General features: G+C 38.8%; 1 protein-coding gene across 2 annotated transcripts in view; it reads left to right on the top strand.

Annotated features, from left to right (window-relative positions):
- Positions 1-25,831, top strand: part of Gabrb3 (gamma-aminobutyric acid type A receptor subunit beta3) — a 235,988-nt gene that overhangs the window by 195,136 nt on the left and 15,021 nt on the right. For both annotated transcript variants that reach the window (XM_032893497.1, XM_032893498.1), the window contains exons 6-7: positions 1,390-1,527; positions 23,963-24,115. In XM_032893497.1, coding sequence (XP_032749388.1) covers positions 1,390-1,527; positions 23,963-24,115 — 291 coding nt within the window. The remainder of the gene's footprint in view (positions 1-1,389; positions 1,528-23,962; positions 24,116-25,831) is intronic.

Here is a 25,831-nt window from a genome sequence, read left to right as displayed (position 1 = left end):
CACCTGAGAAAGGCTCCTGCAGAGAATGCAGCTGGTCTGGGCACAGGAGCTGCACTGAGCAGTAAGAGGCATGCATACCTAGTATGGTAATGGGAGACGGAGGGCATCACATTGGGGTTCACCTTGTGAGTTCTTAAGGTCTTTGTGAGAAATTTGGGCTTTTTTAAAAAATACTACATAGAAAACAACTGTGGGATTTATATCAGGTGAGTATTCTATTAGTGAAGGAATTGTCAGGTCAGGAAGACAGAAAGAGGTGGGTGCCACACCATGGTCCACCCAGAGGACAGCAGATTGCTCTAGGGACATGATGAACACTGCACAAGCTGAGGTCCTGGCCTATGAAAGCATTGGATTTGTTTTATATATGTTCAAATACAAAATTCTATTGCATTGCAATGATATATTTTTAAATCAAATTTGTGTTTTATTGATCTAATTGGAAAATCCAATTGGATATGATGGTCTGTGACTCCAGCACTTAGATGGCATAGGTAAGGTGTTGGGTCATGAGATCTGACTCAAGGGACAAACAAGAAGGTCAGGAAGAAAGGAAGTAAGGGAAGGGAGATGGGAAGAGTGAGGGGAGAAAGAGGGTTGGAAAAAAAGAGAGGGGAGGATGGAGAAGAAGTAAAGGAAGAAGGGAGGGGAGACAAAAGAAAAGAGGAAGAAAAGAGACAAAGAAAAATAAAAATTACAAAGAGAGATGGAAATAAATACGCAGTTTGCTGTGATCTTCTGGGTGACTCTGTGTGGTGAGATTAGGCTGTACTTTGCTTCTCATTGATTCTCTCATTCTCAAGGAGCACTGCCTGTCTTTCAGGTGAATATGAACTGGGTGAAAGACACAATCCTTATTGTTAACAATCTTTGTGAGGAGGACACCTATGCCAGTGTATCTGGCACAGGAGTGTCCCAGCAAAGGGCTTTTCTAAAATGGGCTTTTTAACCTTAAAAAGAACTCTTGTCACTAGACTCTTACTGGGAAAGTTGGACCTTAGTCTCTGTAGCCATTCCTGAATCTTCAAACCTGTTTCCCCCAGCATCGTACTCCTCGCTGTAAAGATGTGTGAAAGTCCTCCACTAGATGATGTCCCCGGTATTTGGAATATCATGCTTTGCACACACAGAACTCTGGTCTAATCCCACAACCCCAATTCTCTGCCTTTCAGGATCATTCTGGTACAAATCAGACTGCTGAGGTAACACAGAGACACATGAAAGCTAATTCACATTTGTCACAGTTGTGCACATTAAATAATTCTTTAACCTTAATAGAACCATTACTTCTGTTAGTCCTTTTAACAAAAATAATTTCTTGGGCTATACATTGCTCTTGAAGTGACAGTGTCTCCTATCCACCATGTTCCTGCTTCTCTCTCCTGGTAGATGGATACACCACGGATGACATTGAATTTTACTGGCGTGGCGGGGACAAGGCTGTTACTGGCGTGGAAAGGATCGAGCTCCCACAGTTCTCCATTGTGGAGCACCGTCTGGTCTCCAGGAATGTTGTCTTCGCCACAGGTGATCCTGTGTCTACTTTTAGTCCTTTTAAGAAGATAGATGCTATGACAGTATGGTCTCTTAGTAAAGTGTACGTTGGCTGGCTTCCATGTACTGTCAGGAATTGACCATCACATGAACTGCTTTAGCGTTTGTGTTAAAAGCATTGGATCCTGTGATAAGGAGAAAGGTATATCTGATAATGAGACACTCCCCCATCGTATGCTGTGGTGAATCAGACAGTGGATGAGAAAGTAGCTGCTCCCTGTTTAATACCATACCTAATATTCCATCCTTCGTTAGAGAAGAGGCTGGATGGCCTTGGAGACAAAAAGAAAAGGACAGGGATTATAGGAGATGTTCCGAAAGCTACCACCTTTTTCACTTCCTGGATTCAGTCTAGCTTTAGTGATCCAGGATAACAGAGGCCTGTGCTGCTCTCCGCACCCCAGCATTCTCTGAATGCTGTCTGCTTAAGGTTGTCATGGCCTGAGCTTCACCACCGTTCTTATCCAAGCTCTCTGTCTGTGCCTGCTGAGATTTGATTACATTTCTGTCACATATAGTTTATGGCTGTGGTGATATCTCAGTTGCTTTTCATTTTTGGTGCATGCTCTGCATGATAATTCAGATTGATAAATAAAAGTGTTTTTCAAAATGTAAAGAATAGCCATGTGTACCAGCAGTGTTTAAAATGCTAAAGGAAAGCAGAACTGTCCATACACTTCAAAAAAACCTAACAGTTATGAATCAGTCTCAGGCTGTGATGGCATTAAGGCCCTTTGCTATCTGCCTAGGACATGTGTGTGTCTCTTCTGCTAACTAGGTCTGGTTCATTTCCCCTTCATGCTGCTTTTTTCTAGGAGGCACTTTGCCCTCTTCCTACTGCCACAGCTATCCTGGCTGAGTTGGCTATTGCTGTATACCTTCGCAATCCCCGTCCATCTCTACCCTCAGCGTTTGTTTCCCTTGACAGCAAGAATGCACGTTCCCAGGAGGAACTGGTCCTATTCACAGCATACCCAGCTCTCCCCCCCCCAGCCTACTTCCTGTCTAATTGGAACATTAGTCATTGAGTACCTGCATAATGGCTCAAAGTTTTTACCGTATCTCTCCTCTCCAACCTGGCTTCTACCAGGCAGTGTTAGTGGAGACAGAAGCTTGAAGTTTTATGTCAGGTTTGTCTGCATGCAGTACTACTAAACTGTCGCCTGCAGATCTATGGAGACACAGTCTCTTGTGTGGGGTGTGAGAAACATCAAAATCTGAGGCTTAACATCAAGGACATATGTGCAAAATCAAGAAAATTGCTTTGCTGCATTGAGGAAAACGGCTCATTTATTATGTATAAAATTGAGGTGTCATCAGTCCTATGCCCCAAGCCTTATATGCAAAAGGTCTGCTCAGAGTTTGCTGGTAGTGTTCCCACAACAGAGAGATCCTGCCCATGTCTGCATTTGTCAACAAAGTTGGCTTTGTGACCCAAAGCTGCCTACCTAAGAATCTCTTACAATACTGTCTCAGACACCCAGAGATAGTAGAGACTAGGCAGCACGTAATCTGACTTGAACTGGAACTATTCTTTTAAGCACCTGTATTTTTATTTGTTCAGAGATGGAAGTCAGACTGTACTTCCTAAGCATGCAAGTTGCAGGAACAGAAGGAAGTCTTTTAGCTATGCATTGACCCATGCGGTCATCGAAATGCAACACTGTCTTTCTTGTAGCCTGACTTGAGTTTTATATCCACCAAATGCTGCATGCCACTTGATATCAGTTATAAAACCTTTCACTCCCAAAGAACTTGTGCGTTCGAATTACTCTGACCAATACAGAAAAAAATACCATGGCCCTTGTCATCTTAAAGACATTTTAAAGCTAAATGCAATCCGAAGGTTTTGCTATTCCCTGATGTTGTGAATTAATGCAATTCCAATCGGTAATCTGGAACAAAAGCCTTCATCACCTAAACACAGACTGTCTCACAAGGATTAGGAGGGAACAAAAATATATGTCCACTTGAAAAGTAGATTGTGTCATGCATAGCTGTTGAACCTACAGAGTATAACTGTCTGGTAGGTATATATTAAAATGAATTGTTTCTGCAGAAGAGATAGTTCAATAAATATTTTACACAGAAGAGATAACTCAAAACCCAGTGACATTCTATAATCAAGGATTAAAATACCATGTGTCAAAACAATCACATAAATCCCCCCTGTTCCTGAATGGGACTTAAGGATTATGCCACTTGTAATGAGGTGGCCATGCTCTAGAATTGCTGTATGTTATGGGTTGACAACTGGGTTCATTAGTGCCAAAAACAGTTCGGCTCCTAGCATACCAATGTTCTGAACAGTGTTTTGATTTGATTTGAAAAGGAAGCCAGGCTGCATAGTACTAACTCAACCATCACAGTAACATTTTTTTGTCAATTTTATATTACTAATGTCCCTGGGAGCCCATATTGTTCCAATGTATTAGCTTATGTTAAAGTATAGAAAAATTAGAAGTCAATGATGTTGATTAATAGCATAGCATCAAGTATGTTCATGAGCCCCAGGGTCAATTCCTAGCACTGCAAAAAAACCCCAAACAAACAAATTAGAAAATTGAAGTGATGTTGAAATAGGGAAATTGAAGTACAGCTACCATGATGGTCAAGGTTCTTCCTGCTTACCAAACATGCTCTATTTTTGACCTTCCCATCACTAATCTTTCTAAACTCTAAGTTTTCGTTTTCCAGTTTTTTATATTAAGTGTTTTCTTATAAAAACATGTAATTCCATTTATAAAAGAGCTGTACAAAGTATGAAGTTGGGAGAAGCAACATCTACTGAACCATTGTGTGGCACTGTATCTGACTCCTTTGCAGTCTTGTACCAAAGGCCATGTGTTCTAGGTGAGTTGGGCTACCATGCAATCATTTAAGAACTGGTACTCGAGATGGAAGCCCCCACATCCTAATCCAGGACCCTGGAATGTCTTGACTCGATACCAAGAAGTTATGGAAGACAAAAATGAAAAAACCTGCCACTGAGCCCTACTCTTTTCCACTGTTCTGTTAGCCTGAGGCTCCCATACTCTTCAAGCCACTGAATAGCACATTTCCCATGGCCTCAGTTCCTGACTCATGAGCACTTCAGTTTAGCACTCTAAACTTTTATCTTGGTTACAGCATTTAATTGTCTTTCTTTTCTCCTGCCATTCATTCTTTATCTTACCTCCAAAGTTTTGTTCAGATTTTAGCCTCCATTTTATATATTTCCTTTTTTTCGTCTTCTACTAATGCAGTCCATTCGTCCTGTCCAGTGAGTGATTCTCCCCCCACTGCCTCTACTCATCTTCCTTGTGCTTCTCCTTCAGTTCCTTATTTTTTCATTGAAAAGCTTTGAGTCACATCTGGTATAATGTTTGTCAGTTGTCAAGTATTAATCTCACATTTCATCAAATGCTCTATAAAATCTCTTGAGTAAATGTATTTGTATCTAACCATGTATTTGATGTTCTGACAAATTAACCAAACTCCAAACATTAGGTTCTCCCAGGAAAGTCCCTCAAGAATAAGAAAATAGAAGGTGGACTATATTCATTAAATACTTAGTTAGGCAACTTACTTCTTGAAAAATCCAAGGTCTGTTAGCTATATTATTTTCTCATTCTGAATTCTAATTTTTATGAAAGTGCTTATACACATATTACTCTGGGTTTACAAGCAGCAATCTTAGCTCAAATCCAGATGTGTGCATTGTTGTGCTTTCTAAGAAAGTGCAGAAGCATGGGAAGAAGAGACAGACCTATAAGGACATTGACAAACGAGGTGACAGGAGATTGGATCATCTCACACCGTCATCCTGTCCTCAGTAGGTTCCAGTCTGCATGGCATCTCACGCCTGCAAAACATACTGAAAACAATGAGCATGTCCATGGGCTTAGTAAGTGTATGTCTGTCCAGCTCTGTGAACTTTCACAATGAAATTCCAGGAATAAGTAGAAATCAAACATCTCTAGAGTTCTGTGATTCTTTTGGTCAAGACCTAAAATGGTATTAGAGCTCCTAAACAAATTTCGGGTGTGTTGTAAGTACTTCATTTCCTGAACTTTTAACTTTTTTTTTTACTAATCATTTTATTTATTTACATTTCAAATGTTTCCCCCATCCTGGTCTCTCCTCCACAATCCCACCGCCACCCCCATCCCCTTTGCCTCTAAGATGGTGCTTCCACTACCCACTCCTGCCTCACCCCCAGCATCACCCTTGGCTAGGGTACCAAGTGTCCACAGGACCAAGTGCCTCCCCTCCTGTTGATGCCAAATAAGGCAGTCCTCTGCTACATATGTAGCAGGAGCTATGGACTCACCCATGTATACTCTTTGATGGTTTAGTTCCTGGGAGCTCTGGGGAGACCCAGTTAGTTGATATTTTTGTTCTTCTTATAGAGTTGCAATCCCTTTCAGCTACTTCAGTCCTTCCCATTACCCTCCATTGGATCCCCAGGCTGAGTCCAATGTTGGCTGTATCTGCATCTGTCTTAGTGAGGTGCAGGCAGAGCCTCTCAGAGAACAACCATACCAGGCTCTTGTTGCAAACACTTCTTGGCATCAGCAATAGTATCCAGGCTTGGTATCTTCAGGTGGGATGGATCCTAAGGTGGGGCAGTCTTTCAGTGGCCTTTCCTTCAGTCTGTGCTCCATATTTTCTCCCTGTATTTTTTTTTTTTTAGGACAGGAACAATTCTGAGTTAAAAATTTTGAGATGGGTGGTGGCCCCATACCTCAAATGGAGATCATGTCTCTAGAGGTGGTTTCTTCAGGTTCAATCTCCCCACTGTTGGATATTTAAGCTAATGTCATACCCTTTGGGTCCTGGGAGCCTTTGGAATCCCTGGCATCTGGGACTTTCTAGTGGTTCCCTCCCCTACCCGTACCCTGTACCCTCCCTTACTGTTACATATTTATATTCATTCTCCTGGCTCTCTGGACTTCTTTTTTATCTCTTCCTATCCTGGCCCTGCTCCCCCTTTCCCCTCCCTCTCCCCTCTCCCACTTAGGTCTCTCCCTCCCTCTCCCTCCCATAATTATTTTGTTTCCCTTTGTAAGTGAGATTGAAGCATTCACACTTTGGGCTTCTATCTTATTAAGCTTAATTTAGTCTGTGAGTTGTATTGTGAACAGTCTGATCTTTTGGACTAATATCCACTTATTAGTAAGTACATATCATGTATGTCCTTTTGGGTCTGGGGTTTACCCACTCCGAGTGATATTTTCTAGTTCCTTTTCTTTGCCTGCAAAATTCATGAAGTCGCCATTTTTAATAGCTGAATTTACACAATTCAATTTAATAGCTGAATTTCCATTGTGTAAATGTACCACATTTTCAGTATCCATTTTTCCATTGAAGGACATCTGAACTGTTTCCAGCTTCTGGCTGTTATAAATAAGGCTAATATGAACACAGTAGAGCATGTGTCTTTGTTATATGTTGGGGCATCTTTTGGGTATATGCCCAGGAGTGGTATAGCTGGGTCCTCAGGTAGGACTATGTCCAATTTTCTGAGGAACCTCCAAATTGATTTGCAGAGTGGTTGTACCAACTTACAATCCCACCAGCAATGGAGGAGTGTTCCTATTTCTCCATATCCTTGACAGCATCTGGTATCTTTTGAGTTTTTTTATCTTAGCCATTATGATTGGTGTAAGGTGGAATCTCAGGGTCATTTTCATTTGCATTTCCCTGAAGACTAATGACATTGAACATTTCTTAGGTGCTTCTTGGTCACTCAAGAGTCCTCAGTTGAGGAGTCTTTGATTAGCTGATTAGCTCTGTACCCCATTTTTCATTGGTTATTTGTTTTTATTTTTGAGTCTATCTTCTTGAATTCTCTGTACATTTTGAATATTGCCTTTTAGTCCTATTGTTAGTGTCCTTTGCCTTACAGAAGCTTTTTAGTTTCATGAGGTCCCATTTGTCAATTGTCATATTAGAGTCTGAGCCATTGGTGTTCTGTTCAGGAAATTTTCCCCTTTGCCAATGTGCTCTAGGGTCATTCCTACTTTCTCTTCTATTAGAGTCAGCATTTCTGGTTTTATGTGAAGGTCTTTAATCTATTTGGATTTGAGCTTTGTACAAGGAGATAAAATTGATCAATTTGCATTCTTCTACATGCAGACTGCCAGTTACTAGCATGATTTGTTGAAAATGTTTTCCTTTTTCCACTGTATAGTTTTAGCTACTTTGTCAAAGATCAAATGACCATAGGTATGTGGATATATTTCTGGGTCTTTAATTCTATTCCACTGATCTGCCTGTCTGTCTCTGTTCCACATGGTTTTCTATCACTATCTAAACAGTCCCACAACCCCTAAGGAAGTAGAAGTAGTCATTAACATTCTCCCAACCAAAAAATCCCAGGGCCAGATGATTTAGTGCAGAATTCTATCAGACCTTCAAAGAAGACCTAATACCAATACTTCTCAAACTATTCCACAAAATAGAAACAGAAGGAATCCTACCAAATTCATTCTATGAAGCCATAGTTACACTGATACCTAAAGCACAAAAAGACCCAACACAGAGACTTCAGACCAATTTCACTTATGAGTATCTATGCAAAAATACTCAGTAAAATTTGGCAAAACATTTCAAGAGCACACTAAAATGTCATTCATCACTATCAAGTAGGCTTCATCCCAAGGATGCATGGATGGTTCAGTATAAGGAAATCTATCAACATAGTCCACTATATACACAAACTCAAAGAAAAAAATCACATTATCATCTCATTAGATGCTGAAAAAGCCTTTGACACAATACAGTATCCCTTCATGTTAAAAGTCTTGTAAAGATCAGGAATTCAAGGCACATATGTAGACAAAATAAAAAGCAATATACATCAAACCAACAGCCAATATCAAATTAAATCGAGAGAAACTTAAAGCAATCCCACTAAATTCAGAGAAAACACAAGACTGCTCACTCTCTCCCTATTTATTCAATATAGTATTTGAAGTTCTTGATAGGGCAATTAGACAACAACAACAACAAAAAAAACAAAAAACAAAAACAAAAAAAAACGAGTCAAATGTGTAGAAATTGGAAAGCAAGGAGTTAAGGTATCACTATTAGTGGGTGATATGATAGTATACATAAACGACCCCAAAATTTCTATCAGAGAAATCCTATACCTGATAACCAACTTCAGCAAAGTGGCAGAATATAAAATTAACTCATATAGATAGATCAGTAGCCTTCATCTATACAAACGATAACTGGGCCAAGAAAGAAATGAGGGAAACAACACCCTTTACATTAATCACAAATAATATAAAATACCTTGTAACTCTAACCAAGCAAATGAAAAAAATCTGCTCAACAAGAACTTTGAATCCCTGAATGAAATTGAAAGTGACCTGAGAAGATGAAAAGATCCCCATGCTCATGTTAATCCTTATAGCTAGGATTATCATAGTAAAAATAGCCATTTTACCAAAAGCAATATACAGATTTAATGCAATCCCCATCAAAATTCCCACACAGTTTCTCACACAGATAAAAAGCAATTCTCAAATTCATCTGGAATATCAAAAAATCCAGGATAGCAAAAATGTATTCTCAAAAGTAAAAGAAATGGGGGAATTATCATCCCTGACCTCAAGCTGTACTACAGAACAATAGTGACAAAAACCACATGGTATTGGTAGGGAGACAGGCAGGTGAACTTTTACTTTTAAATACTATCACTTAACAAATGGATCAGAGCACTTCTCTTAATGAAATAATTAATAAGGCAATGATTAGAACTTCTGGGTGAGCTCATATATGACTGTTGATTTTGGTCAGAGTAGCAACAAAATAATCTTTTCCATTATTATACCTAGTTTCTCTTTTATTGCATATAGTAAATTTAAAGGTTACTGAAATATTTTGGATATACCAACAACATTTAATTAATATTTAAGTTTTTAAATGTCAAATCAAATTGATTCCAGTTCATCAAAAAAAGAAGTAATAATGTAGAATGAGTTCAGCTTAAGAGTAGAGGTGTTTAAGTGAACAAGGCCCCCGGAATCCATTCTTAATAATAGAGAAAATGATAAAAAAAAAAAGGAAAAGAAAAAAGAAAAGGGAAGGAAAAGGAAGGATAGGAAAAGAAAGGATAGAAAAGACAAGAAAACACAAGAGAAGAAAAAAGATATGAGGAGGGGTTGAGATATTTTAGTGGCTTGTCAAACCTAAGTTAGTAAATAATCCAATACACTCGACAGAAGGAGGTAAGACAATGCCATGAAGAAAGGTTCAGTATCAAAACTTCTATAAAAATATGATTGTAACTTTAATATTCATAACTTTTCTTTCTGAACACATAAATAAGAATATTTGACAAGTACAAGTGTGAATCTAAACAACTCTGCCTGAAGTGATTGCTCAAGTAACTATTCCTACCTCGTTGTTTGAACTTCTTTCCCTTTATCCTTGGTAACAGCTATTGTCTTATGAAAATATAGCCACTGTCACCTGATTTGAGCATCATCTACAGGATAATAGAGTCTGCCTGTAGCAACTGTATTTACTTCAACCTCACATTTGGAGACTTGATTCCTTTGGTACATTTGTTTTCTTCTTAATGTGTAGAAATGCTCTGCTTCTTAAGCACAGAAAGGCTTAAAGTTGCTTATATAACTACAGATATATGCACAGATTAATGTTCTTTGCATGCCTTAGAGTAGAAGTGGAAATGGTCAAACTTAACTGGCAATGCCAAACTGTTCTCCAAATTGGTCATACCATGGTACACACATATCAGCCAGCCCGAGGTCCCTGACCCCCACACTTGATACAGTCCTCACCCACTGGATGTAAGTGACTTATATCTTCCATCTGCCTTCCTGATAATGAGGTTGAATGTGCTTTCTGGTGCCTGTTGGTAAGCATCTTTGATGACTTTCCTGTGAAAGTCTTTGTGTGAATTATCTGTCATTTGAAAAGGTTGCAGACCCATTGTGTTATAGGTTGTGTGTACTGCAACACCCTTCTCAGAAATTGTGTGTGCATGAGAGTCTGCTCTGATAGCTCATCTATACATTGGTTTATTTATTCAACACAATGCTCATTACATCAATTGCTTTAAGTTGGCAACATCCTTCCCACTCTTCACTCTTAATTTATTGCTCTTGGCTTAGTTATTCCTGCTTCTCTTTTTCTTGTAATTTCACTATCAAATAAGTAAATTTTTACTTAAAATGGGATATTGTGACAGTAGATGCTACAATGTCCACATTTGGAAAAAGAGAGGCAAGAGGATTACAAGCTTAAGGCCAGGCTTGCCTACAGATCATGATCTTGTCTCAAGAAGAGGACAGACGATTTGTGTACTATTCACTCTTGGAAGCCAATTGGAGGTGATTTAAAGAATATGGGAGTATGTCTGTAGGTTCCGTCAAAATACAGCTCCAATTTACAGAGGAACTTGTGAATCCCTGAGTTTCAATGTCTAATAACATCCTAGACATCCTATTCCTCACAGACACATGCCCTGTTGGAACGTGCATTATCTATTTATAGTATCAAAATAGTGCTTTTAATATCCATCTCCTTCATTTTTAGAAGATTGCAACGTCTACTTATTTCATTTGTATTATTAATGTGAAAGTAAAAAGGGGGGCACAATGCTTACATTCATATTACACAAAAATGGATTAAATATGTCTGTATTTTCTCTGGTACCATTTGGAGGAAGCTTCATCTAGCACAGTGTGCTTTTGGAGGAAAATATTTTGAAGTTTAAAGTCAGGGGGCTGGAGTCTGTGCTTGTAACACTAATGAGCTATGAAATGTGTACAGAGCATGGAAATTCCAATCAAGGCAATGAATTGAGTTTAAGGAAATTCCGAGTTAAGGAGATCATAGTAAATGGGCTCAACTCAGGAGAGAGGAGCACTTATCTAGAACCCTCGGCTTGTACATAACCAAGTCAGCATTGCATCTTTCACACTGGTTCTGAGTGTCTGTCCTGCACACTGAGTGTAATGTCCAGCTTTTGCCAAAAATTTATTGTTTTTTAGTATTCTTTGCATTGAAAACTATCTTAAGATATTTTTCATGATCCACGGAAAACAAAATATTTAATATACAACTTTAGCTGTGTGATATTTTGATTTCTCTTTTTTTTTTCTGGAACTCAAGTAGATCAGGGCATTATGACTTTGTTTCAAAAGATTTTGAAATATGGAGAAAAACTGAGATATCTGATTGAGAAACTGATGGGTTCTTTAAGTCCATTTTCAAAAATACTGTCTTGCTTCTTCACTAGAGACTATGGCAAACTGATCTTCTTTTACACTTGATCTTCTGATCTTCTTTTAAAGTCTCCTTTATGTCCCACTGTTAACACACACGTTTCTAAGAGTTTGTTTATGGACCCAAAACTTTTAATTTCCTGAATTCATATTGACAAAATATTAGCATTAGTTCTTTATTTGTAAAGCTATTACGGGTATAGAGAAACAAAGCAGAAAGATGCATTAACATCTGTGTCTTAAGGATTTACCCTCCTCTTGAGCTCAGTGAGGAATTGCCCTTCCTGTCTCCCTTCCCCATTTTCTTTCTTTGAACATCCTTCACCTGCATTTCTAGACTGGATTCACCTCCAGTTGCTGAGTTCTAGACAGCAGGCTCCGAGCATGCATGCAGCCTCTGCTGAAGAGCAGCTTGAATGTGAGTGTGCTGCTGTGAAAGCACTTGCCTTTAGGATCTCCTGATATATGTCTCACTGCAGAAGCCAGTTTTTCAAAAACTCATTACCGTACATCCTTATAAAAGTATCTGTCTACACGCATCTACTGGGGTTACCTTTAAGACTCTAACAAACATGTCTAAATATGTTCAATGTTGAGTGCACTTTGCTTGCAAAAAGAAAAGGAAAGGAAAGGAAAAGGGGGAAAGAATATGTATTTATTGGCAATATAATACATCTTTTACTTACTATCAGTTAAGGCATATAATTCCTTATAATAGACTCATAGCATATTTTCTCTTTTTTATCTGTTGATTTATTGAGATATTCAAATTCAATATAATTCACCCATTTAAAGTCTACAATTCAGTGGTATTTAAAATGCCTGGATTTAAAAGTGATCCAGGCATTTATGTATTTGTAGGCCTCTGAAACCTTAAACACAATAGAGTTTAAATTTTACTGCCCCTGAAAGAAACATGTAGCTTTAGCAGTAATTTCCCCATGCCCAGTCACTAACCCACTTCCCTTTTCTCTCTGTGAGCTTATTCCATGGACTTCATGTAAATGAAGTCACACAATAGAGTTCTTTGTAAGTGGCTGCCTTCAAGTAAGTTTTTTTTTTCTTTTTAGCACTCATGGTGTGCTGTGTGTCATTTCGTGATTACATTTGACTGTTGAAAACTCTTCTATTGTATGAATGGATTTGGCACTTTTTAATCCTTTGAGCAATTAATTTTGTTATTTCCACGTGGAGGCTATTTAAAATGATATTGTTGTGAATATCTGTGTACATGTTTTACTATGGAAAACAATTTTTCTTTATTCACTTATATTCAGTTTCTGCAGTATAATAATATCTATTTTTAAATAATTTATTTTTCATTACACACTAAGTCTAATTAGTGTGAATAGCTATGAAACCACACACTGGAGCATGAGAAAGTTATAAGTGACCATATTTCCACAAAAGAATGATCATATTTAGCTGCTACCACCTGTCGATAGCTCCTTAGTAAGGGATGCAGCCTAGAGATCACCCACCATGTCTACACTGGGGTTTTAACTGCAATGGTCTTTTGTAGGTCTTTTGTAGGACCATAGCTTCTGAGAGTTTATTAATGTGAAAACCATGCATACCAGTCCAGAATACATCATTCCACAGCACTCCTCCAACTCTCCAGCTCTTCTTCTTTCTCCCGTCTCTTCTTTTAACAATCTCTGAGGTTTAGGATTAATGGAGATGTCACATTTAGGGCTGAACCCTCAGTCTCTTATTTCAGCACTTTGACTGGTTTTGCATCTCTTTATTGATTGCTACCAACTAAGTTTATGGGTATAAACATAATGGAATCAGAAAGCATTTATTTACCCAATAATAGTGGTGCTACTATTATACCAATGGGGAGACCTTTCCAAGCAAGTCAGTATTGTAGCATGCATTCCATGCTTATAGCCAGTGCTGACTAAGACCATGAGTGTTTTTTCAACCTGCCCAGCACCTTCTGACACTATGAACACAAGGGACTTGAAATTGATTTCTTTGTGTTCTGTAACCAATGTGTTTAGTATTTTTAGTCATAGGTCCTATGATCTAGTTATGCTGGGTAACTAAGGGCAATATGTTGTTTTGGAGACCTAACTGACCAAAGCATAGACATGATGTTATTCTCTCAAAAAGTGAATTCACATATTTAGAAGTACAATTATTAATCAGCGTGATGCTTTAACTTTTGGAGGAACTTTCAAACTGTTTTCTGAAGTGATCCAGGCATTTTAAATTTATACCAGCAACATGTACAAAATCTTGGGTAGCCCCTTCATAGTGTCATCTGATTATACCTGGCCTAGTAGTAATAAAGTGCTTTCTTATTGTGCATTTGACTTACATTTTTGTGATGATAAATCTAGCTAAGAATCTCTTCACAAAGCAGATGTCCTTGTTTTCATTTTTTACAGAAATAACCTATTCTAGACCTTCCCCCATCTTTTTTAAAAAGATTTATTTATTTTATATATGTGAATACACTCTTGCTCTCTTCAGACACACTAGAAGAGGGCATCAGATCCCTTTACAGATTGTTGTGAGCCACCATGTGGTTGCTGGGAATTGAACTCAGGACCTCTGGAAGAGCAGTCAGTGCTCTTAACCACCAAGCCATCTCTCCAGCCCCTTCCCCCATCTTTCTATTTGGTTATTTATCTGGGATATTTTTGAGGAGGAGTAAGCATTCTTCATATGCTCTAGATATCAGATATATGCCTTAGGAATATTTGTTTTTATCCTTAGGCTTATCTTTTTATGTATCTGATGGTATTCACTTTCACCATAATAGTTTTTCATTTTAATTAATTGTAATTTACCACGTTTTCTTCTATTGGTAGTTTTATTATTGTGCTGATTTTGTGCATAAGGAAACAGAAGGCCTGTGAGATTGGACAGCCTCACAAGCAATCCAAGTAAACTATGAAGCTGTACCGTTTGAGTACCTGTTCACTGTGGCAGCATTGCATGAGCCAAATAAACTACATTTTTCTATGGAAGACTACGAGGACTCTTTGCCTGCTCAAGGTGTATGTTCAACTTGAATTCTGTTTTCTTTTTCTTTCTCTTCTATTTCACACATTTCCTTTCCTCTCTTTCTTAGATTTTTTTTATCTGCATATATTGACGAGTAATGAGAGAAGAAAATTAGTCACACTATCCCCTCCTTCCATTTTTGTTAAGTTGTGGCTGTGTAGCTTAGGTTGGCCTTCAACTCCTGCTGAGTATTGAAACTGCAGGTATGCACATTGTACTGAAAGCACACTATTTTTAATGTGGGGCTGTATTACAAAGTAAAAGGTAAATTACAAGTGAATAAGATATCATGATAAAGGACCCAGAAATAACCTTGGTGCTCTTTCCAGAAGGCCATGATGAGAGTCCTTTAGCAGCTGCCTGGAAAGGAGGAGGCATAAGTGCGTAGATCCACTCTGCATCAGCTACAGAATTATTATCTTGTTACACTACAGATACCCTGGAGTGGCTACCATCAGTCTGCAAAGCTATCTTGACACTGTATGTGCACATTTTTAATGAGATTTTCAAAAATATTGATGCCTAGATAGTGATGTAAATATAGGAGAATTGGAGGTCCAGAGCCTGGTTTTGGCATGGCTCTCAGTGCATCTAGGGAAAAAGGGTTGAGATCAGCATCTTTGCTGGATACTTTTGCCAAGCAAGCCCTGAATTGGAACAGTGTGCTGTGCAGGGACTGCACCTCTGCCTGTTGACTCAGCATCTACTGGGGACCTGCCTATATCTGCATTGGCACACAGGCACCAGACCAGACATCTGCATTTGTGTTGTCATCTCGGAGCTTCTCGTGCTGTTTTGAAGGGTACTCGGTGCTTTTCAATTTTAAGTTATTAGCCATTGGCTATGACTCCTTGGGAATTTTCCCCCAGATGCAGCATGTGCTGGGGTGTTTAAACTTGAAAATATCAGGCCATGATCTGTGAGAATTACATGAGAACCTCTACATTCTGTAAGATACATATGTGTTAGCAGAAGGCTACTGTTTACCTAGCTATCATCTCTCATAATACTCGCTTACTGGCCTCCAGGAATTTTATTCCTAGCATCTTCTACATTGGTAAGGCTCTTCTCCTTATGAACTTCTTTTCTCATTATCAAAAGGAACTTAATCATTCATGCATATTCGATTTCATTGTGTGGGAAACACAAATGACCAAATCTCATGTATATCCATGTCTAATGTAGTTTGTTTGTAGTATTCCCTGGGCATGATTGCCCAGACTACTGTTGTCAGAGTCTGCTGACATGGGGAAGGAGTTCTTGGACTTGGACATTGCTTTCTTCATGCTAGCTCTGCTTACTTCTTTTTTTGTTTTTCAAAACATTTTTATTGGATACTTTATGTATTTACATATTTTAAATTTTTTTATTGGATTTTTAAATTACAATTCAAATGTCATACCCTTTTGCAGTTTCCGGTCCATAACCCCCCTATCTCATCCTCCTTCCCCTTCTTGTATGAGGGTGTTCCCCCACCCATTCACCTACCCCTTCCCACCTCTCTGCCCTGACATTTCCCTACACTGGGAGGTCTAGCCTTGGCAAGACTAAGGGCTTCTCCTCCCACAGGTGCCTAACAAGGCCATCCTTTGCTACATATGCAGCTGCACACATGGGTGGTTTAGTCCCTGGGAGCACTGGTTGGTTGGCATTGTCATTCTTATGGGGTTGCAAGCCCCTTCAGCTCCTTCAGTCCTTTCTCTAACTCCTCCGACTGGGACCCCATTCAATGGCTTGCTGCTAGCATTCACCTCTGTATTTGTCATGATTTGGCAGAGCCTCTCAGGAGACAGCTATATCAGGTTCCTGTCAGCATGCACTTCTTGGCATCAGCAATATTGTCTGGGTTTGGTGGATATATGTATAGGGGCTGGATCCCCACGTGGGAAAGGATCTGAATGGCCATTCCTTTAGTCAATGCTCCAAACTTTGTCTCTGTATCTCCTCCTATGAATATTTTTGTTCCCCCTTCTAAGAAGGACTGAAGCATGTGCATTTTAGTCATCCTTTTTCTTGGGCTTCATGTGGTTTGTGGATTGTATCTTGGAGAATCCGAGCTTTGGGGCTAATATCTACTTATCCCTGAGTGTACACCATGTGTTTATGCCATCCGCGTACTTCTTATACTTGTCTAAAGTATAGGTGTTAAATGCTAAAATGGTTTTTTGAAAAAAAAGTGTTCTTTTTCAAAACAGAATAAATTTTCTAGACAAATATATTACAAAATAGTATATCTTCTTAATTCTAAATTCTATGTCTTGGCAAATATATATATATATATATATATATATATATATATAATTTGATATGGGATAAATGTTGTCTTCACATTCTGTCTGTCACATGCTGGCTGATGGCAGTTTTCTCACACAACTTAAGTGGTTCTACATTCCTGTGTGTTAGTTTCAGGTTGTATTGGAATTTTTGTGTGTATGTTGTACTTTAGAAAATGTTAAAAATTGTAATAGGGAAATAAAATTTGAGAAATGTGGTAAACTAATTGCACTTAAAGGTACTTGCTGCTCTTCTCCGGAAGAGGAATAAACATCCTCGCTCTCATAGCATAAAGGTTGACAATAGGTGTTAAGTGTCTGTGGCACCTCATCGTAGCATCCCACAATTTTTGCACAGAAAGCACTAAAAAGATTTCATTGTTTCCTCTTCTAGAAGTTTTGAAGCATACACAATTTGGTCTTCCTTCTTCTTGAGCTTTATGTGGTTTATGAATCATATCGAGTATTCCGAAATTTTAGGTTAATATTTACTTATCAGTGAGTGCATACCACTCACTGTGTGTTCTTTTGTATTTGGGTCACCTCACTCAGATATTTCCAAGTTTCATCCATTTGCTTAAGAATTTCATGAAGTCATTGTTTTTGATAGCTGAGTAGTATTCCATTGTATAAATGCACCACATTTTCTATATCCATTCCTCTTTTGAAGGACATCTGGGTTCTTTCCAGCTTCTGGCTATTATAAACAAGACTGCTATGAACAGAGTGGAGCATGTATCTTGTTACATGTTGGAGCATCTTTTGGGTATATGCCCAGGAGTGGTAGAACTGGGTCCTCAGGTAATACTATTTTCAATTTTCTGAGCAACCACTAGACTTATTTCCAGAGTGGTTGTACCACCTTACAGTCCCACCAACAATGGAGGAGTGCTCCTCTTTCTCCATATCCTTGCCAGCTTCTGCTGTCACCTGAGTTTTTGATCTTAGCCATTCTGACTGGTGTGAGGTGGAATCTCAGAGTTTTGTTTTGCAGTTCCCTGATGACTAACAGTGTTGAGCATTTTCTTTAGGTGTTTCTTGGCTATTCCATATTTCTCAGTTGTGAATTCTTGTGTAGCCCATTTTTTAAAAGGGTTATTTGAATCTCTGGAATCTAACTTCTTGAGGTCTTTGTATACATTGGATATTAGCTCTTTATTGGATGTAGGATTGGTAAAGATATTTTCCCAATCTGTTGGTTGCCGTTTTTTCCTATTGACAGTGGCCTTTGACTTTCAGAAGCTTTGTAGTTTTATGAGGTCCCATTCGTTGATTCTTGATCTTAGAGCTTAAGCCAAATTTTCAACTGTGCCCATGTGTTCAAGACTCTTCTCCACTTTCTCTTCTATTAGTTTCAGTGTATCTGGTTTTATGTGGAGGTCTAAGATCCACTTGGACTTGATATTTGTACAAAGCGATAAAAATGGATCAATTTGTATTATTCTACTTGCTGACTGCCAGTTGAACCAGCACCATTTGTTCGAAATGCTCTTTTTTTCCACTGGATGGTTTTAGCTCCTTTGTCAAAGATCAAGTGACCACAGGTGTGTGGGTTCATTTCTGGGTCTTCAATTCTATTCCATTGATCTACCTGCCTGTCTCTGTATCAATACCATACAGTTTTTTATCACTATTGCTCTCTAATACAGCAACTGGTTCCCCCAGAAGTTCTTTTATTGTTGAGGATAGTTTTCACTATCCAGGGTCTTTTGTTATTCTAAATGAATTTGCAAATTGCTCTTTCTAACTCTGTGAAGAATTGACTTGGGATTTCCATGGGGATTGCATTGAATCTGTAGATTGCTTTTGGCAAGATTGCTATTTGTACTATATTAATCCTGTGAATCCATGAGCATGAGAGATCTTTCCATCTTCAGAAATCTTCAATTTCTTTCTTCAGAAACTTGAAGTTCCTGTTATACAGTTCTTTCACCTACTTTATTTGAGCCACACTGGTTTATTTTATATTTTTTGTGACTATAGTGAAAGGTGTCATTTCCCTAACTTTCTTAGAAGGGGGAACAAAAATACTTACAGAAGGAAATTTAGAGACAATGTATGGAGCAGAGACTAAAAAGAAAAGACCATCCAGAGACTTCCCCACCTGGGGATCTATCCCATATATAGACACCAAACCCAGACAATATTGCAGATGCCAAGAATGCATGCTGACAGGAGCCTGATATAGCTGTCTCCTGAGAGGCTCTGCCAGAGCTTGACTAATACAGAGGCTGAGGTTTGCGGCCAGCCATTGAACTGATAATGGGATCCCAAAGATGGAGTTAGAGGAAGGACTTATGGAGTTTGCAACCCCATAAAAAGAACAATAATATCAACCAATCAGACCCCCAGAGCTCCCAGGACTTAACCACCATCCCAAGAGAACACAGACATGGACTTCTGGCTCCATCTCCCTATATAGCAGAGAATGGCCTTGTGGGGCATCAATGAGAGGAGAGGCCCTTGGTCCTGTAAAAGTTCAATGCCCCAGTGAAAGGGACTGTCAGGGCAAGCAGGTGAGAGGTAGTGGGTTGATGGGTGAGGGGATATCCTCATAGAAGCAGGGGAGGAGATGAGATAGCAGGTTTCTGGAGGGGAAACTGGGAAAGGGGATAACATTTAAAATGTAAATTGAAAAATCCAATAAAAGGAAAAAAAGATTTTATTTTAGAAACTCCTGAGATTTGGGGTGTTTATTACTGCCATGTGCTGACTGAAACAAAGACTATTTCACTACAGTGTAGAAAGAAGGAACACAATTTATAAATGGCATGATCAGTGCTTGCTTCGGCAGCACACATACTAAAGTAAGTGGCATGATCAGACACTGACATCAAGTTACCAACAGAGTCAGTATTGAAATGACCTCATTAAGATCTTAAAGATGTCATGTCCTTTAAACTAAGACACAGTCAAGCTATTGAATGTTTTGTGTATTAAACTCAATTAGTGTCCAGGGAATGATGTAAATGCCATTACTTTTTTTTAACCCATCTATATGTGGGTGCATGGATGCTGGGTTGTAATGCAGGCTTTTGCTCAGTGTTGCAATTTCATGGCTTCACAGGCATCTTGGAGAATGTGTACCTGCCAACAAAGATCTACCTTGGGTGAATATCAGTAATTATATTTTAACAACACAAGACGGTCACTGACATTTGGAGGGAGTACCCAGTAAGGATTCATGTAAATTGAATTGGTCAGTAACTTTTATTATAGCTAGGGGAAGGTGTCTCCTAAAGACAGTGGCTGTGAATCTGCAATCAGGGAGTAATAGACAAATATGGAGATAGTGACAATATCCTTGACTGGACACTGGCAAGCTCATAGAGAGGCATGGTTAAAAAAATAAAGCAAGTTGTTATGGGAACATGAGAACCTTCATTTTCAAGTATTTCACTCTGTTGTTCCTCATAGGAGAGTTTGAGTGTTACCTAGAGTACTATACTTCGATGCTTTTGAAAACGTAGGTGGAATAGAGGGTCTGTGGCCTCCAGATAGCATGCGTGCATGGGTTTCCTCACTGACATAGAATGGAAAAATTCCATGATTCCTTGGAGTGGAGAGTGCATCTCTGCTTAGAAGTTTCTGTTGCTTAGAATTTTCAATGCACTGATAGTGTTTGAAAAATGAAACAAAATTCAGTGTAGAATTCCATTTTATGTCAACTTCTGAAAAAGAAGTCCAGTGTGATGGCGCCTTCCTGTAATTCTAGTTTGTTGGGAGGCTGAGGAAGAAATATCACAAATTCAAAGTCAGGCTTAGCAACCTATAGAGACACTGAGTCCACATAGAAAACATTTTTTAGAGACACAGCTGGAGCTAGAACTCAGCATGGGGTGCTTCCCAAAAGAGCTGAACCCCTGGATCCAACCCACAGCAGTTACTAGGGTAAAATAAATGGATAGATAGATAAAAATGCACTAAAACAAACCACAGTAAATATTTCTAGGTCTCCATTTAAACCCATTAGACATGTTAAAACATACAATTAGGGAAATGCTTACCTGCAATCCAAGTGAGGATTTACACAGACATGTCTAAAATTTAAAAAAAAGAAAGAAAAGAAAAAAGGAAAAAAAAGAAAGAAACACGAAAAACTGAAATGAGAAGGTGATTCCAGGATAATTAATAAGATTAACTAGAGAGAACAAATGAATACATCAGAATTATTCGACTAAAGAAAATAAGGTTGCAAATGTAGCTCAGTGGTAGATAAGTGGATTTTAATGTCATGTTTTATCTTAAGAGAATCAGTTAAAGAAGCATTCAGCGTTGTCACACTTGCAGTGTGAGGTGGCAACTAGAGAGACTGATGATAGGGAACAATGCAGATTAGGCTCCTTTTGCAAAGCTAGTAACACTCAAAATGAAGTCCCAAGCACTCGCCTGGTAGTGCTAGAAAAATAAGTCTAACACAAGAGCTCTGCATGAAGCTCCTAAGAATCCTCTTTATAGGTTTTGCAAAAGTGGAAATCACCAAAATTTAAAACATTTGAAAACTTCTATTTATAAACCAGTTTTCGTGTATATGTATTTCATGAAAAATTGGGAAGAATCTGAATTGTGTTTACATATATTTTGTGTCATTTATGACAGTGTTGATGTTATGTTGACAATGTGATGTATGCATTTGATCAGACCTTGCAAAGCAAACTGCACAGAGAAACAAGAAACAACGGGGGAAATTCCAGGCAGCTAGTCTTTAAATGTTGAGCTTCGTAAATGGTTTGCTTTCTTTTTATATAATTCAGGAACTGTGGATAACAGTGAAGTAGGCAGTCAATGGCAAACACCTGCCATTTCCCCATCAAATAATAGGCATATGAATGAGTGATCCTGCTGCAGAAAGAATTCTGGGACAAATATATGGTGGCACAGAGCAAAGTGGAGAGAAGACACGTACAGGCAGCAGGAGAGTAGAAACCTGGATTCTTGAAGTAAAAGTGAATTTGAAAAGTCAATGGCACCTGAAGCTTCAGTTAGGCCATGGCAACAGCCCACACTGAGGTTTTCTATAGTAAAAGCTTCTTAAATGTGCAGTGACCAAAATTAACTCAAGGTCAACTCTGTAAGGAATCTATGGTGTCTATTGCAGTGCTTAGGTAAGCTGTGCTGCACAACTTTAGTGTGACTCTGGTTACACACACACACACACACACACACACACACACACACACACACCTTTGCACTGTGCATGCTGTCACCCAACGTGATGCCAATTGAATGCCCTTGGGTTCAGATTCAGGACTGTATGTTTGGAACATCAGGATATTTTACTGCACATACAGAGTTTCCCAGCATTAGGGAAACATAATGATGTTATTATGGAGCATAAAGGATTTTTTTCACATTTTCATACCATTATTCCATGGATGTAAGTACTAAGTTATTATCTTTGGATTGTATTGTGTTTGAGCGTTTAGTTTTTTAAAGTGCTGTTTGAGTTTCATAAAACTCCTTATGTAAATTTGGGCTTAAGTTTGGGATGGAATTCCTAACTTTCAAAGATGACCATAAACATGCTTCCAATGTTGTGCACTTGGGCCATGGAGGATAAGACATTCCTTAACTCTGAAACCATCCATGATGCTCTTTGCCTTGCAGCATCAATATTCAGCCAGAATTCAGTCCTTTAATGTAACCATGAACAACTGTGTCCCTCTTACTGGTGTGCAAACATGCTTTTCACTTCGATAAATAGTAAAATTATATGCATGAAAAATGTGTTTTAAACTGAATGTCCTAATGATTTATCTTCAGTAAACCCTTTATACCTGAAAGCAGGCAGACATTTCTCAGGGAAGAAAAAGTGGTGTGGAAATGTGTAATATGCTCTAGTTAGGCCATCTTGGTATGAGAGACCCCTGCTGATAAACAGATTGGGGGAGAGGTCATGAATTGGATGTTAGAGGGTCCTTTGGACTCTCTCTCTTACCTACCTTATTCCAATCCAGCAGACCAGGAAGTGAGACAATTACACTAATTACAACTGGTGATGTGTTGAAATGCACAGGAGAAAGCATAGGTTGTGTTTGCCTTATTGTGAGAAAAACCATATAAAATAGAGTGAACAAATGCCACATTAATGTGACATCCTAAGGCTCTACATTTGCAACTTTGGTGGAAGTAGTGGTTAGAATCCAGAATACAAAACCCAGGATGTACACTAGAATTTGAATGCTACAACCTGCTTCTCTAAGGTTCCTCTTGATGCTATTTCTGTGGCCAGCAGGGCACCCTAGTGTGCACTACAGCTCTCTCTGGGCCTGCATTTGCTACCTACTCCTCCAATTTCGTGTGTAATTGAACTATCCTTACTCTAGTAGTCTAGAGCCAGTGGCTTCAATCCTCTGAACATGCAGACAGCATGACTTGTAACAGTCATTCTGCCTAGTAAAGTCTTCTCCCAAATTTTCTTTCTCTACAAAGGATAAAAAGGAAACAGCCATCGATGAAAGACTGAACATTGCATTGGCTGTTATTCTGTTCTCCATGCCTAAAACCTTCCCCAGAAACAGCTCTCAGCTGAGCCTTTAGCCTTAGAACAATGTTCTCATTGTTCCCTATCTTTTTTTTTTTTTTTTTTTTTTTTGGTTCTTTTTTTTCGGAGCTGGGGATCGAACCAGGGCCTTTGCGCTTCCCTAGGCAAGCGCTCTACCACTGAACTAAGTCCCCAACCCCCATTGTTCCCTATCTTGCAAAACGGATATGCACTCCTTCTTCCTGTCCCCTATAAATATGTCAAATTGCACAGTAGTGGGTGGCTCCCCAGTTCATGGAGTTTCCACGTGCATGCTGTTGACGCTTGGATGTTGGAGCTGACTGCCTGCCACGGCTGTTCACTGTCCCCTTGTGTGTTTACTGTAGGTGCCTACCCTCGACTCTCATTGAGTTTTCGGTTGAAGAGAAACATTGGGTACTTCATTCTTCAGACGTATATGCCCTCAATACTGATCACAATCCTCTCATGGGTGTCCTTCTGGATCAATTATGATGCATCTGCTGCTCGAGTTGCCCTAGGTATGTGCTACGGTTAAGTCCTAGCTAAAATGTAAAGTGATCATCACATCATTTCAGTTTGAAGGAAACTTAAAAGCCAGAGTGCAGCTAGGTCATGACATCAGCCTCACCTGTGTAGTCACATTTTATCTTGAAACTGTAATTTCATGCATGAATCTCTTGATGTGTTAATTTAATTGTAAGATTTAAATGTGAATTTTCATGCCTATGAAAAGGAAAATATGTTTTTAGAATATTTGCATCACATAACTATTTTTGATAGGTGATTTTAAAGTAGGGATCAATATATCCTGGTCAAAATGATTCCACAGTGAGCTTTCTTCTTTTTGAAGTCAGAAGAGGAAACCACCAAATATTATAGCGTATAATTGAAATTACACAATTTAATGACCGTTAAATAAGCAACTAATTATGAGTCATACCCAAGAACCCTAGTTTGGTTTGCTGTCCATTGGTTATTTGATGATGAGATTATTAGTTGATATACAATATAGCTTGGAAGTTCTGAGAGCACTTTTAGAATTTGGTTATTAAGGGAAAATTTACGCTTTTAGGAGCACCGTGCTCTGCTCACTTAGTTATTTATGAAACCATGGACAAAAGTATCATGTGAATACATCAGTAGAAGAGAAGAGGAGCCATGCATAGGCCAGTCCTTCTGGGTTCAAGTCAGTTCCTGCTGATGGAACTAACAAAGGAAGCTTTAAAAAATGTAGGGAAAAGTTAGAAACATATTTGCCAGTAAAGCACCTAGCAGGGAATTGTGGTTCAAGGCTGGGGTTCACCCTCTCGCCATGTGTTTCTGTTCTCCATCTTCTGCCGTCTTATTTCCTAAACCAGTGCGCATGTGTGAGTGCTGAGGCTAGACCTTCAGCTATGTAACCTGCCTTCTGGATTCTCTCTACCAGGGTTCCTGAAGTCTTCATGTGCATAAAACAGTACTCTGGATAGTATCAAGTATAAAAACACTAAGAATTTTATATTCAAATTTTTATGTATGTCTAGAGGATACTTTTTTTTAAAAATCTTAGGTATCTATTCAACTGGCAGAGGGCATGTACAGATCTTCAAGTTTTTGATGACAGTAGACCACTCCTTCCCAAGAGTAGTTGATATTTTTTTCTCTTTGCATTTGCAAAATTAAGAGACAATTTGTAGGACCCGGTTTAAACGCCATAGTTGTTGATTTAAACAATTTGAGGTTCTCTCTCTTCTCTCTCTCTCTCTCTGTCTCTGTCTCTGTCTCTGTCTTTTTTAATTTCTAGGACAGAATAATACTTTAAATTCTATTCTGAACAGCATGGCATCAGATAACAACTAGAACTCATTTACATAAAAACATACTTTATCTAGAAATTATATTCTATATATAGGCATAATTCCAAGGTTCTCTCTTTATGAAAAAAAAGTAGAGAAATGAAAAATGACTGGAACCCCCTCTGAGGCTGGAAAAGGCTCATTTACACTGAAATGCCAGGAGCATCACAGTGACCCTGCTGCTGAGCAGTTGTTACAGCAATTAGAACGAACCAAAGAGATGTAATTATCCGGGCTTGCACGGGATGAACCATACAGCAGATGTGACCCTCTGAACTCTGCCAGCTACTACAAACTCTGTACCTGCTTACTTGTAAAATGTCACATCCCGAAGCAGGTAGTCTGTCAGAAGTGATGCTAGCAATTCAGCTTGATCTGGTGGAGGAACTGGATTTCTTT

Source organism: Rattus rattus, chromosome 2 (assembly GCF_011064425.1).
Source record: "Rattus rattus isolate New Zealand chromosome 2, Rrattus_CSIRO_v1, whole genome shotgun sequence".
NCBI lineage: Eukaryota > Metazoa > Chordata > Mammalia > Rodentia > Muridae > Rattus > Rattus rattus.
The sequence above is the reverse complement of the archived record's forward strand: the minus strand, read 5'-3'. Positions and strand labels throughout refer to the sequence as shown.